Source organism: Coenobita brevimanus, chromosome 72 (assembly GCF_032717465.1).
Source record: "Coenobita brevimanus isolate Jiangsu-jjx chromosome 72, ASM3271746v2, whole genome shotgun sequence".
Lineage (NCBI taxonomy): Eukaryota > Metazoa > Arthropoda > Malacostraca > Decapoda > Coenobitidae > Coenobita > Coenobita brevimanus.
This window is the reverse complement of record NC_137025.1, coordinates 14070383-14083845: the sequence shown is the minus strand read 5'-3', so window position 1 is coordinate 14083845 and position 13463 is coordinate 14070383. Positions and strand designations below refer to the sequence as shown.

At 43.5% G+C, this 13463-nt stretch overlaps 1 protein-coding gene across 5 annotated transcripts in view; it reads right to left on the bottom strand.

Moving 5' to 3' along the window:
- Positions 1-13463, bottom strand: part of LOC145407172 (uncharacterized) — a 239258-nt gene that overhangs the window by 63319 nt on the left and 162476 nt on the right. For all 5 annotated transcript variants that reach the window (XM_080278196.1, XM_080278200.1, XM_080278198.1 and 2 more), the window contains exon 6: positions 6140-6277. In XM_080278196.1, coding sequence (XP_080134322.1) covers positions 6140-6277 — 138 coding nt within the window. The remainder of the gene's footprint in view (positions 1-6139; positions 6278-13463) is intronic.

Sequence of the window (13463 nt, the reverse complement as noted above, 5' to 3'; positions counted from 1 at the left end):
TAACCCTGGTCACACTTAATGACCTAGTCCCATGTCTTTCTCGGTCTACCCCTCATAACCTCACCTCCAATATTAACGCTTCTCACCTTCCTCACCCAATTATAATCCCCCATCCTCTCCACATGTCCAAACCATCTCAATCTACTTCTCCTCATCACAACACCAATACACTCCAGTCCCATCCTACCTCTCAACTCTTCCATCGTAAATCCAGCCCCCCCTGACCTTGCATGCAGGGACGCACTACACATCCACCTAATCAATGTCATTTCTGTAAGTCTGAGCCGGCGAATATCCTGCTCCCTTACTGCCCAGGTCTCACTACCATACAGCATTACACTCCTAACACATGCTGCATACAATAACCCCTTTGCACGTAGGGAGAGCCCTCTCAATGTCAGAAGAGGCAAGAGCTTCCTGAACTTCTTCCAACCACTTCTCATCCTAGCCACAGAGCTAGCTCCAGCCCCACCTCCAGCACACAACATGTCTCCCAAATAACAAAACTCTTCCACACTCTCAAGATATATATATATATATATATATATATATAAGATGGAGGGATGGAGTGGAGAGGTATATGAGAGAGGAGCAGGATAGTGAAATGGCGGGGGACAGGGCGACGTGGAGATGATTTGTTTGTGGCCACCCCGTACGGGATTAAGGAGTCTGGCAATAGATATATAGATAAACAGAGATATATGATCCAGAAAAAGTATGTGCCTTTTCACTGCAAGGATCTGGAAACTAATGTTCAAGTCCTCTTTACTGCCTAGTGTAAGAGAATAATGTGAAATCTGCCATATCTCTTTAAAAACTGAAAAGATATTTTCATCTGTAGGAGATGTGCATAATCAGGGATTTTTGGCACCCATTTTTAACGTGGCAGCGTCTGGATTGACTCTGTTGGATAGGATATGTGAAGCAACAGAACATGGTCAATGTTTTTGGCGTATCCGATAAAGCCAGGATTCCGGGGGCTTGAATGATGAGTGAATGGAGGCATGGCCCATTGGATTGGGCAATTTTGGGCTGTCTGGACATTGCTACTCCTCACCCTGACCTTGGGTGGGAAAGGAGGTACGGATGATGATGATGATGGGAACACGGGCCAACCCACCCCTGAATCACATAATCTTTACGTTTCTGCCCGGAATCGTGCTAAGTCTGTTCTTCGCTCTACTAAAAATAATTTCATCCATACTAAATGCTCTCAACTCTCCAACTCGAATTCTTCCCGCTCCTTCTGGCACCTTGCCAAAAATCTTTCTAACAACTTTACCTCATCATCCTTCCCTCCTCTTTTCTACTCTGATGGTTCTGTAGCTATTTCTTCTACTGATAAAGCAGATCTCTTCGCACAGACTTCTCCTCCAATTCCACCTTAGACGATTCCGGTGCTGTTCCTCCATCACTTCCCCCCTCTGACTTCCTCATGGCTGACATTAAAATTTCTTCAGTTGATGTATTTTCTGCCATCACTGGCCTCAGTACTAACAAGGCATATGGGCCTGATGGGGTCCCTCCTGTTGTTCTCAAAACTGTGCTTCTGTGCTTACACCCTGCCTAGGCAAACTATTTCGCCTTTGTCTGTCAACTTGTACCTTCCTTCTTGCTGGAAGTTTGCTCTCATTCAGCCAGTCCCAAAGAAGGGGTGACCACTCCCAACCCTCCAACTATCGTCCAATTGCTTTAACTTCCTGTATTTCAAAAGTTTTCGAGTCAATTCTTAATAGAAAAATTTTAAGGCATCTTTCCTATCACAACCTTCTTTCCGATCGTCAGTATGGGTTCCGTCAGGGACGCTCCACTGGCGATCTTCTCTCACCTACCTTTCAGACTCCCTGGTCATCCTCCTTTCGGGACTTTGGCGAAAGCTTTGCCATTGCACTTGACATCTCAAAGGCTTTCGATCGAGTCTGGCATAAATCTTTAATTTCCAAACTGCCCTCCTACGGTTTCTATCCTTCTATCTGTGCCTTCATCGCTAGCTTCCTTTCTGGTCGTTCTATAGCTGCTGTCGTAGACGGCCATCGTTCTTCTCCTAGATCTATCAACAGTGGTGTTCCTCAGGGCTCTGTCCTATCACCAACTCTCTTCCTTTTATTCATCAATGATCTTCTAAGCTGTACATCTAACCCTATCCACTCATACGCTGATGACTCCACCCTTCACCTTTCCATTCGGTTCCCGCAACGCCCATCTCAACAGTTACTTCAAGAAACAAGGGATGAGGCTATGGCACACCTAATGTCTGACTTGACTCATATCTCTGACTGGGGTAAAAATAATATGGTTGTCTTTAATGCATCTAAGACTCAGTTCTTACACCTATCAACCCGACAAAATCTTCCACAGGTATACCCACTGATGTTTAATAATATTCAGATTAATCCTGCATCATCCTTGAACATGCTTGGGGTTTCATTTACTCGGGACTTATCTTGGAAAGATCATATTACATCTCTTGTAAAATCTGCTTCCAAGAGATTGGGTGTGCTAAGCCGACTCCGCTCTTTCTTTACCCCTGCACAATTGTTGACTCTATACAGGGGTTTTATCCGCCCCTGTGTGGAGTACAACTCTCATGTGTGGGGAGGCTCCCCACATACAGCTCTTCTCAATAGGGTGGAGTCAAAGGCTTTTCGTCTCATTAACTCTCCTCCTCTTACTGACTCCCTTCAACCTCTGTCTCTTCGCCGCACTGTTGCATCTTTATCTCTTTTCTATCGCTACTTTAATGGTCACTGCTCCTCTGAACTGTCTGCTTGCATTCCTCCACCTCTACGACGGGCGCGTAGCACCTGTCTAGCAGCAAACTCTCATCCCTTTTCTGTCCAACTCTCTAATGCAAGAGTTAACCGTTACTCCCAGTCTTTCATTTATGCAACAGGTCAGCTCTGGAACTGTCTCCCTCTGTCTGTATTTCCTTCTGCCTATGATCTCCAGTCTTTCAAACGTAGTGTGTCCAGGCATCTCAAAATGATCGGATCTTGAATTTGGCTCTGTATTGTATTTTGTTTTTCTCTTGGAGGGAACTATTACTGCAGGCTCATGCCTTTGGTTCCTTCTTCCTTGCATAAAAAAAAAAAAAAAAAAAAAAAAAAGTGAGAAGTGTTCATGTTGGGGGTAGTATAGCAAGAGGCAGATTGAAAAAGACCTGGGAAGAGGATATTGTGTCTCCTCAGGGATGAAGGACTGAATGGGGCAGGTGCCATAGATCAAGCAGCATTGAGAGCTGCCATTAGGTGACCAAGGCTGACACATGGAAGTATGTTGGTGCCTTTAGAAGAGATGTGAAACAAAATGATAACTGATGTCAAAATAAAAAGTAAATGGCAAACAGATCTACCTGTTACCTCATTTAGGCTATAATTTCCTTACTACCCATAGTTTAACTATTGTGACATTCTTATTGGTGCTATAATGTGACAATAACAACTGAAAATCACCTAAAACACTGAATTTATTAAACACTTGCCTCAACTGGCCTTTGAAACAAGACCATTTTTCTTTAAAACCAGTAATGTAATGCTTTAGGGCAGTGGTTCTTAACCTATGGGTCGCGACCCAAATTTGGGTCGCCAAGCCATTTGGAGTGGGTCGCCAAGAGACAAATAAATTACTGATATTATTGTTGTATACTATTACTGTACTTTTTAACATATTACCGTACTTGTCGATAATTCACACTTTACATTCTCTTTCTCTCTCTCTCTTCCTACAGTAGGCAATTGCATTTGGCTTAAAAAAAGATTATTACCATGCACACAACTGCGAGTAGCGTACCGGTACTGTACATTTTAGGCTATATTTTAAAACTTAACCGTTTTCATTTCGGAGTAATGATGCCCAGCTCATGACTTACATACGGTACCGAGGTCCAGAAGACATGGAAGAGGAATTTCCGTTCTGTCGGACATTACACACGACCACAACCAGAGAAGATATTTTCAGTACTGTGGACTAATTCTTCAAGGAAGCAGGGCTTCAGTGGAATCAGTGTTTTATGTCTGTTGCGCCTGTGCACCAGCAATGCTGAGAGTACGTCATGGCTTCATTGCTAGAGTTAAAGAAGAAAATCCATTCGTGCTGATTGTTCACTGTCTCCTCCACCGTGAGAATCTTGCTTCTCAGGGGTTGTCACCTGAGTTACAGAAAGTGATGCAGGAAGTCATCCAGGTAGTCAGTTTCATTAATCTAGGGCTGTGCCCTCCAGGGATCATCAGTCGGATGTGTTTTGATTTTAGTTCGAAACATGTACTCGTGTTGTATCTCTCTGAGGTTAGGTGGCTGTCACGAGGAAGGGTGCTCCAACGGTTGCCCGAAATCCGGAACGAGACTGAGATATTTCTAGCAAAAAAGAATCATTCACTAGCCCCAAAGATTCCCTGATTCAAAGTAGGTGATGCAAATGGCTTATCTTGCAGATATCTTTGCTGAGATTAACGCCTTGAACATTTCAATGCAAGGTCACACTCAGACATTCGTTGAGCTGTCAGAGAAGATAACTGCATTCAAGGGGAAACTGAAGCTGTGGAAGAGTAAAACTGAGACTGGGAAGGCTGCGTCATTCCATCTTTGAGTGAATTTCTAGAAGACGAAAAATTTTCTCTCACCCAGGTCCAGAGCATCATTGTGGAACATATCTCCAGACTAATCGAAGAGTTTTTCACTACATTCCTGAGAATGTGATGAAATATGCCTGGGTAAGAAATCCCTTCAGCACTGAAGCTGAAGACTTACCTGACGAGATTTCGAACATCAGCTACCTCGAGGAGCAGCTCATCGAGGTTCAGAATGATGAAACACTTTGTTATGATTTCAGGAAACAAAACGAGTCACTGAGCTCATTCTGGATCAGAGTTTACAAAGAAAAGAAAATTCTTGGAGGTGAAGCCCTGAAAGCACTCCTTCCCTCTGCTACAACTCATCTGTGTGAGACAGGATTTTCTGCACTCACAAAGTACAGAAACTGTCTACAACCAGAGCATGACCTAAGATGCAGTCTGTCATCTAAATCACCCCGGTTTAAGAAGCTGATTGAAACTTTTCAGTGCCAAGGATGTCACTGATTATAGTACCTTATGTCTCAGACAACATCCAAAATAGTTACTCTCAGACAACATCCAAAATAGTTACTCTCTCCTTAATGGTCTGAGTAAATAGGTGTATCATGAACATGAATGAATTATTTTGATTTTCTGATCTTCGATTCATTTTTTTCCTGCCAAAATGTGTTGATATTTTAGTTCTTAGGAAGTACATATAATAAAAATGAAAAATAAAACATCAATAAAATACTGAAATATTACTTTGGTTTTAGTCACATGATATGACACATATGTTTGTTTCAGTTCTGGTGCAGAGTAAGTTTACGAGGGTTTGGGTCGCCATATAGACCATCTTCTGGATTTTGGGTCGCCAAGAAAAAAGGTTAAGAACCACTGCTTTAGGGAATGAGGGGATACACTGAGCATGGAGTAATATATTACTCATTCAAGTTCAGGAAATGTAACTTTCAATATTAACTTCTAATGTATCACAGCCTCAATGTTAGTCATTTTACATAATTCTCTGCATGAAATGTTCTATATTTTATTTAATGACATGACATGATGGTACATGTCATTGATTGAAGCAATCTGAAACTCTTGTCATCACTTCTTAAGGTGACTGCACATAGAGGTTAAACTGTTTATGAAATGTGACAGAATATTAAATGATGAAGTCATCCAAGATGTCATGCATCTCATAAGAATGTCATAATCATTATTCTTAGCCAGAATTAGGAGATCCACAGTATGATTCTTTGAGATATTTATAACATGGCAAAAATTGAGACTAACTCTGCAAAAATTGAGAATAACTCTCATTACAATCATCCTCTTCCATTTCAAAGAGTCAAAGAAGCTAGACACTGCTGGCAAATGTGTTGTTCTGACAGAATCACCACATCCTTGCACCAGAGCTGAAAGGTTATCATGCCCCTCTACCTTTCCTGTTGAAGTTACCATGATGACATGCATGGAAAACATGGGTAGTACAGGGTATTCCTTCTCCCTTATCCCCTGTTACATGGGCATAATAATGTACTGGGTAAGAAGCCAGGAAGTTCCATGCCTGCCCTAGCCCTCACCTTCACTGTGGTGTGACTCATCTTCTGACTCTACTCCGCTCTCTCCTGATGACTCTTCCCGCCTCTTTCTTTTGTTTGGGGAAGTTCTCTTCCTCCTCCTCTTTAGCTGATCCTCATTGGTATACAGGGACAGATCAACTGCAAGTGAAGCATGAGCATAGTTATATCTTATGATCAATTGCAGATGAATTAATACTACACAGTCCTTAACCCCTCCATGCTGGGTTATTTATAGCGCCACTGTCCACTCACTACAGGAATTTTCCTGAAAATAGCCTATTTTCAAACCCTAATATAGTATCTCAAAAACTATAGCAGTTAGGGAAATAAAGACCACATTACAGTACTAATCAACTTTTCTTCTTGCGAATGAACGTATCCCCAGGTCTGTAAGATTACGTCGATGAGTAATGGTGTAAAGAATAGGACTAATTTTTGCTGTGAGAACAGAATGTTTCTATGCATCTGCCTGCGGAAAAAATTATGGCTATGCTCTCACCACGATAACTTCTCCATTACTAGATAAACTAGACACAGTGGTGTCCAAGGCAAGCCCTCTGGCACTATTACCGAGTCCATTCCTAGCAACCTTGGAAAGAGGTCTGGCAGAAGTGGATGAAGCAAAAGTCTACGTGAGGCGGGAATGGAATCGGACAAGAAGGGTTTGTTTTTGTTTTTGAAGGCTCCAAAATGCTTGCATGCGTCGGCCTTGGTCGCCTAATGGCAGCTCTCCACGCTGCACGATCCATTGCAGCCTCCCTGTTCAGTCCCTTAACCATGAGGTCACACTTAACCCTTTCAGGTCTCAAATAGGTCCCAAGGTCACGTTTGAGAGACGCATTTTTTTGAAGAAAGTCAAGGTTTGCAAATAAAGAAAAAAATATATTCACGCACAGGGAAGTAATGCACATCTGCCTATAAAACATTAGAGCTCTACTCACTATACATGTACTGCAAAAATTATGGGAAGTTGCGTAGCACGTGGTGTGTGGTAGCGTGTGAATATTGCCCTCTTGGTGGGTAGGTAATTTCTTGGTGCATAGGCGACATGATTGCATTGTTTGTTTCCATGTTTTTCCATTAAAAAAAAAAAAAAAAAAAAAAAACTGCGTTAATATACGTAAATTATATCTCACGTGATTTGTGAATGATTCTTGATGTGTTTTCTTTACAAAAAACAAATTAAACAGTTACAAGATCCTAGTTATTACTGACTAATTTATTTTACTTTGCTCTTATATTGCTTAGTACTGTCCAAGGCTGTGGGGGTGAGGACATGGGGGGTAAGCCTATGAGCTTGCCTTTTGAATGTATGTATGTTTAGTTTATTGTTGCTAACTATATCGTCCTGTGTACTTACAGGCAGCAGTAGAGACAGTGATCAAGTATTTATTATTTCTCAAAATTGACGGTGTTATAAGTATAACCAGGAAATGTGAGAAACTCATGAACTGTAAATCAGAAAAAAGTAGGGAGACACTAACAATCATTTGTCAATGAAAAAGGCAACAATCGCTGCACATGTACGTCCACCTGGTAACAAATGAATGCATGGTACATGTATAAAAGGCTACAGAAACAACCTTAGAAACCTGAAATCATAAATCTGTAATTATTTTCCTTCAATCAGACACTCTAACACCCAGGAAATGAATAAATATTGCGACATACAACGCGGAAATCTCTTGCTTGCCTGTGACGCGACACTATGTGCGTAAGCGGGAGGCAGGGGGTGGGGGATTGGAGGGAGAGTGGAGGGTGGGAGGTAGAGGGGTGGGGGATCAGTGGGAGGTAGGAGGATGGAGGAAGTAGAGGGTGGGGGATTGGAGGGAAAGTGGAGGGTGGAAGGGTGGGAGGTTGAGGGGTGGGGAATCAGTGGGAGGTAGGGGGCTGGAGGAAGGGAGGAGGGAGGTGAGAGCTATGTATCCTCCAGAGCATTACAAATATATTGCAAACAGTATTCTTTTACTAAATGAACTGTCTGATACCAAAATAGTAAAAAATATTGCCAGATCAACAGTATAATAAAACTAGTATGTGCAGCCCAACCCCCCACCATGATTAGCTCTTCCCAGACTGTTTAAACTAAATTATTGTGATCTGCACATGCGTGGTAGAAGCAGAGGGGTCTGGGGAGCAGGTCGTATCCTCATTTCATTCACCAGCCTCACGCAACAGTTTTCATTCATCCCTAAATATGCTGCCACGGGAGTGGCTAGGAGACCCCTACCGAGAAAGCCACTATAGTGGCCAGGAGACCTGAAAGGGTTAATGACCTCGCCCTATGTCTTTCTCGGTCTACCCCTCATAACCCCACCCCCAATATTGACACTTATCACCTTCTGCACCCAAGTCTCATCCCCCATCCTCTCCACATGTCCAAACCATCTCAATCTGCCTCTCCTCATCACAACACCAATACACTCCAGTACCCCTATCCTACCTCTCAACTCTTCCATCGTAAATCCAGTCCCCCCAGACCTTACACGAAGGGACGCACTGCACATCCACCTAATCATTGTCATTTCTGTATGTCTGAGCCTGTGAATATCCTCCTCCTTTACTGCCCAGGCCTCACTACCATACAGCATTACACTCCTAACACATGCTGCATACAAAGACCCCTTAGCATGCAGGGAGAGTCCTCTCAATGTCAGGAGAGGCAACAGCTCCCTGAACTTCTTCCAACCATTTCTCGCCCTAGCCAAAGAGCTAGCTCCAGCCCAACCTCCAGCACACAACATGTCTCCCAAATAACAAAACTCTTCCACACACTCAAGAGACTCGCAAGCAAGTTCAATCCTTTCACGCCTGACAATCTCCACCTGCTCTCCCCGACAAGCCGTACACATAAAATCAGCATTATCTCACAGTCTACCTTTGATACCACTACATCTCTTGTGCACCCATTTATCACAAACACTGCACAAAATGGAATTACTTCCCACACCCTTGTGGAAAACTGCATATGGCCACTCTCTCTCGCCTCTGACAGTACCGCCACCAACCCTAGATATCATCAATTTAGCTTTATCTGCATTTACCCTTCAGCCCTTGTGCCCCATACCATCTCTCCACTTCTTAAATCTTTCTTCCGCCTCCTTTTCGTTCTCTGCAATCAACACCAAATCATCAGTATACAACATCTCCCAAGGGAGTCCGTTTCTGAAGTCACGTGAGAGGGCTTCAAGTACCATGATAAACAACATGGGACTCAAAACTGACCCCTGATGTACACCAACATTCATGGAAAACTCATCACTCAAATCTCCATTTACTCTTACCTGGGTGCAAGCACCCACATACATAGCCATAACCATCCTAACCAGCCACTCCTCCAAACCAAGCTTTCTCATTGTCCACTTCACCACCTCTCGTGGGACTCTGTCAAAGGCCTTTTCCAAATCAACAAAAGCAAAATATAGATCCCTTCTCCTACCAATATATTTTTCCTGACGCTGTCAAACAATGGTCCCCCTGTCTGGCATAAACCCAAACTGCATCTCATCAATATTCACTCTTTCTCTAATCATACCCTCTAGAACTCTCTCAATTACTTTCATTATCTGATCTAAAGAAAAGATAGTCTTACAGCTGGCAAAGTCACAGAGATGACTGAGGCTTGGTTGGCTCGGCTGGTAGGAGTCCCTCCCTATCTTTTGGTGACGAGATGAAGTGGTGGCCTCTTCAAACTGTGGCGTGAAAATAAGTGTGGTTCTGACCAACACCTGGCGCTGCCCAGCCACCAATTTCTTGACAGCTCCAATAGACGCCCAGCGGTTACGGGGTAAAGGTCATATTGCAACACAAGAACAGCAACTGGGACTAATCCCAATATACAGTGAGGGCATACCCCAGTTTAACGATCTAATTGGTTTGGTAACACCCCATCGTCAGGCAGGGTATCGTATATCGGGGTACTTTTAACGTGTATTTCAACATGGACCATTTACCAGCCTTGGGTTTCCTCCCAAACCAAGTCTAAAACCCACCCAGATGAGCCCAAAAACAGGTTAAACCCCTTAACCGCGGGGCTGAGCAAGGGATCATACCGCGGGGCGTCACTTTTGTGATTCTGTGTTATTTTGAATTCACCTGGGCTTTCAAGTGGTGGCTTGTATCATCTATCAGTACTGCCAATGTCCAACACTAGTCAGCACTCCTAATCTCATCTGTACTCCCATCCATTCTTGACAATTTAGCCATTTCTCCCCATTCTTGACTCCCCTCCCTACCCCCCCTCCATTACCCTATCCTCTCGCCTGCCCGGCCGTGCTACGCTAAGTAAATCTTCCCTGGAATTTTTCACTGATTTCATCCATTGAAATAAGCCCTATGCCCTATTCTTATACCAAATAATATATACAAGAAATAAGTAAGGTAAGTGAGAGTGCCATACACCTAGAATTGGCTAATTATCACCTGAAAACACCTCACGTGCACTCGTTCGCTAATTTTCGTTGTTTATTTCCCCTTGAAATATGCTGTATCATCTATTTTCGTAATAAAAATATATATAAGAAAGGAAGGGAGAAGCCTAAGTGATATTTACATTCACCTGGAACTACCTAATTATTGCAGGCCACCACACTGTATTCTACGCTAAGTAAATTTTCCCTGGAATTTTCCACTGATTTCATCCATTGAAATATGCCCTATGCCCAATTCTTATACCATATAATATATACAAAAAAGAAACAAGGTAAGTGATAGTGCCATACACCTGGAATTGGCTAATTATCACCTGACAACACCTCACGTGCACTCGTTCGCTAATTTTCGCTGTTTATTTCCCCTTGAAATATGCCATATAATCTATTTTCGTAATAAATATACATATAAGGAGGGAAGGGAGAAGCCTAAGTGATATTTACATTCACTTGGAACTACATAATTTATAATGTATTGTCTAGTTTTCCTGCCAATCATTTCACTGCTATATATCAGCTGCTGTCAAGAGGCTGACGTTGGCAGTAATGCATTTCCCTAGGTAGGCCACCACCCCGGCCCACCCTTATCAGTTCACGGTCATCTTCCAATGTGAAGGTACGTCTGTTTGCTCCTGCTAACTTCAGCCACTTTTCACCCCCATGCAAAGGGCCCTGTGACCTTTACCCCCTACTAAACCTTGTGTGGAAAGAGGTAAAGGGCTGACAATTGATAAAAGAGTGACTACGATCTTTCTATTGAGTAAAACAGTGCAAGTGGAACTGCAAATAATGTGTAAACAATGTGTAAACAGCAAGTGAAAGTAATGAATGTAAATATACGTGAACAGTGGAAAATAGTTTTATAAGTTACTTCAAGTGAAAGTGCATAACACAATGTAAATAAAATAGAAATGTAAATAACGTAAATAAAATAGAGAATGTAAATAGAAGTGTCAATGAGAAGTATTATAAGAATACGAGTATATACCCTTGGAGTAATGAAAGTGAAAGTTTCGCTCTAGCATGTATGAATACTATGAGTTATGAGAGTGAAGGTGAAAGTGACATTCACCCTCAATGCTAGTATACAGGACGAGAAAGTGAATGCTACGTATTTTACTGAAAGAAATTGAATCCCTACAGTGACAATAAACTAATACTACTGAAGGAAACTTATGGATAAAGACTGTAGATATATATAAGTGTTATATAGTACTAGAAATATAAAGTGTGAGGGGTTTTATGAATAATAAATGACAGAATACCAACAGCGAACTAGAGCAAGTGGGAAGGTCATATGCGCCCGTAATTTTCATTGCTTTCACAGTGTTTTTTTTTTGGAGTATGGATCCCAAACTACTTGATAATCATAGAGTAGTGTTTATAGTGTTAATATCTGGCTGTGGTAATCATATTACAGGTTGTCGGGAAGTGTAAAGTGGAGACTTCGTTACCCAACTTCAGAGGTCTCCACAAGTCCTACGGTAATCGACGAAGGCTCAACAAACATCCCAGGAGAAAGCTGAAGGTATGTGCCATATGCATATGTAATTTTAATATTCTAGGACTAATAAATGATTTTTGGCAAATATTTTTTGAGAGTCTGTCAGAGCCCGAATAACCCCGCGGGACACGCAAAACATTGGGAAACATGCCCGCGGTGTAAGGGTTAAAGGCAATCTAAATGGTCTAACAGCTGTCAAGGAAGCTAATCCAAGCCTAACACCTGTAAATAACTCTCTGAAAACGACAAATAAAGCCTGAAAATCATAAGGAATAGGTTAGAGAACATCAAACACCTCTCATCATTTACTTCTTGTAAGTCCATGTCCAGTCCTGGTCATCATCCTTGCTATCCCCCTGGAGACTAGGGGACATGTGGTGCTCCCCAATGCTCAATCTTCCTCCTCAAAGCCACCAAACCCTATCTCCAGGGGAGGGTCAGAAGGGGTGGTGATGGAGTGCATTGCGATGACTCAGGCGGAGGCGATGGAGAGGGATGCGATGACTCAGGCGGAGGCGATGGGGTGTGATGTGCTGGCTCAGGCAGTGGTGATGAGGTGCAATGCGATGATAGAGGAGGTGGTGTGGGAGACAGCTGCGATGCCCAGTGAGGTGGTGAGGGAGACTGCTGCAATGAACAATGAGGTAGCGATGGAGTCAGTTGCGGTGGCTCTCGTCGTGGCAAGAGAGACAGAGACAGTGGCTGAAGTGGTGTGGGAGATGGAGGGTGGGACAAGGAAGGCAGCGATGGAGTGGCAGAGTACCTTAGTGGAGACACTGGTGATACGGGAGACGGCGATCGGCTGGAGGTTAGGTCCAGCACAACAGGCCGAGCACGTCCTCGGCGGGAGGTGTCCCTCGGTGTTTCTCTGCTGGTTGAAGGTTGGGGAGATGCCCTGCTGGTTGAAGGCTGGGGAGATGCTCCGCTTGTCGAAGGCTTGGGAGATCCTATGCGACTTGCTGGCCTGGTGGGGGGCCTGCTTAAAGAAGGCTGTGATCATTGTCTGCCTGGCCGCCCTCTTCTTCTCCTCCAGCATCGTCCTGTAGACTTTTATACCCTCCTCAAGTTGATTAGCTGTGTCCCTGCTTTGTCCTGGGAGGGGATCGTGTGTTTTCATTAGGTCTATAATCTCGTCCAGCTTCATTAGCATCACCTTCAGGATCTTGATGTTGAGAGCTCGGACCTCACGCACAACCTCCTCCTTCACTGCCTCCTGATGCGCCCGCTGGATCTCCACATTGAGGAGCTCCTCATTGCTGAGCTCCTCCCTGTGGCTCTAAGAACCTCCCCCAGGTCATTCACGTCGACCTCCCTGAAGCCCGCCTCATGCGACAACTTGACAATGTCCTGCCACACATGCTTGAGAGGCGGAGGTTGCACATCCTCTGGG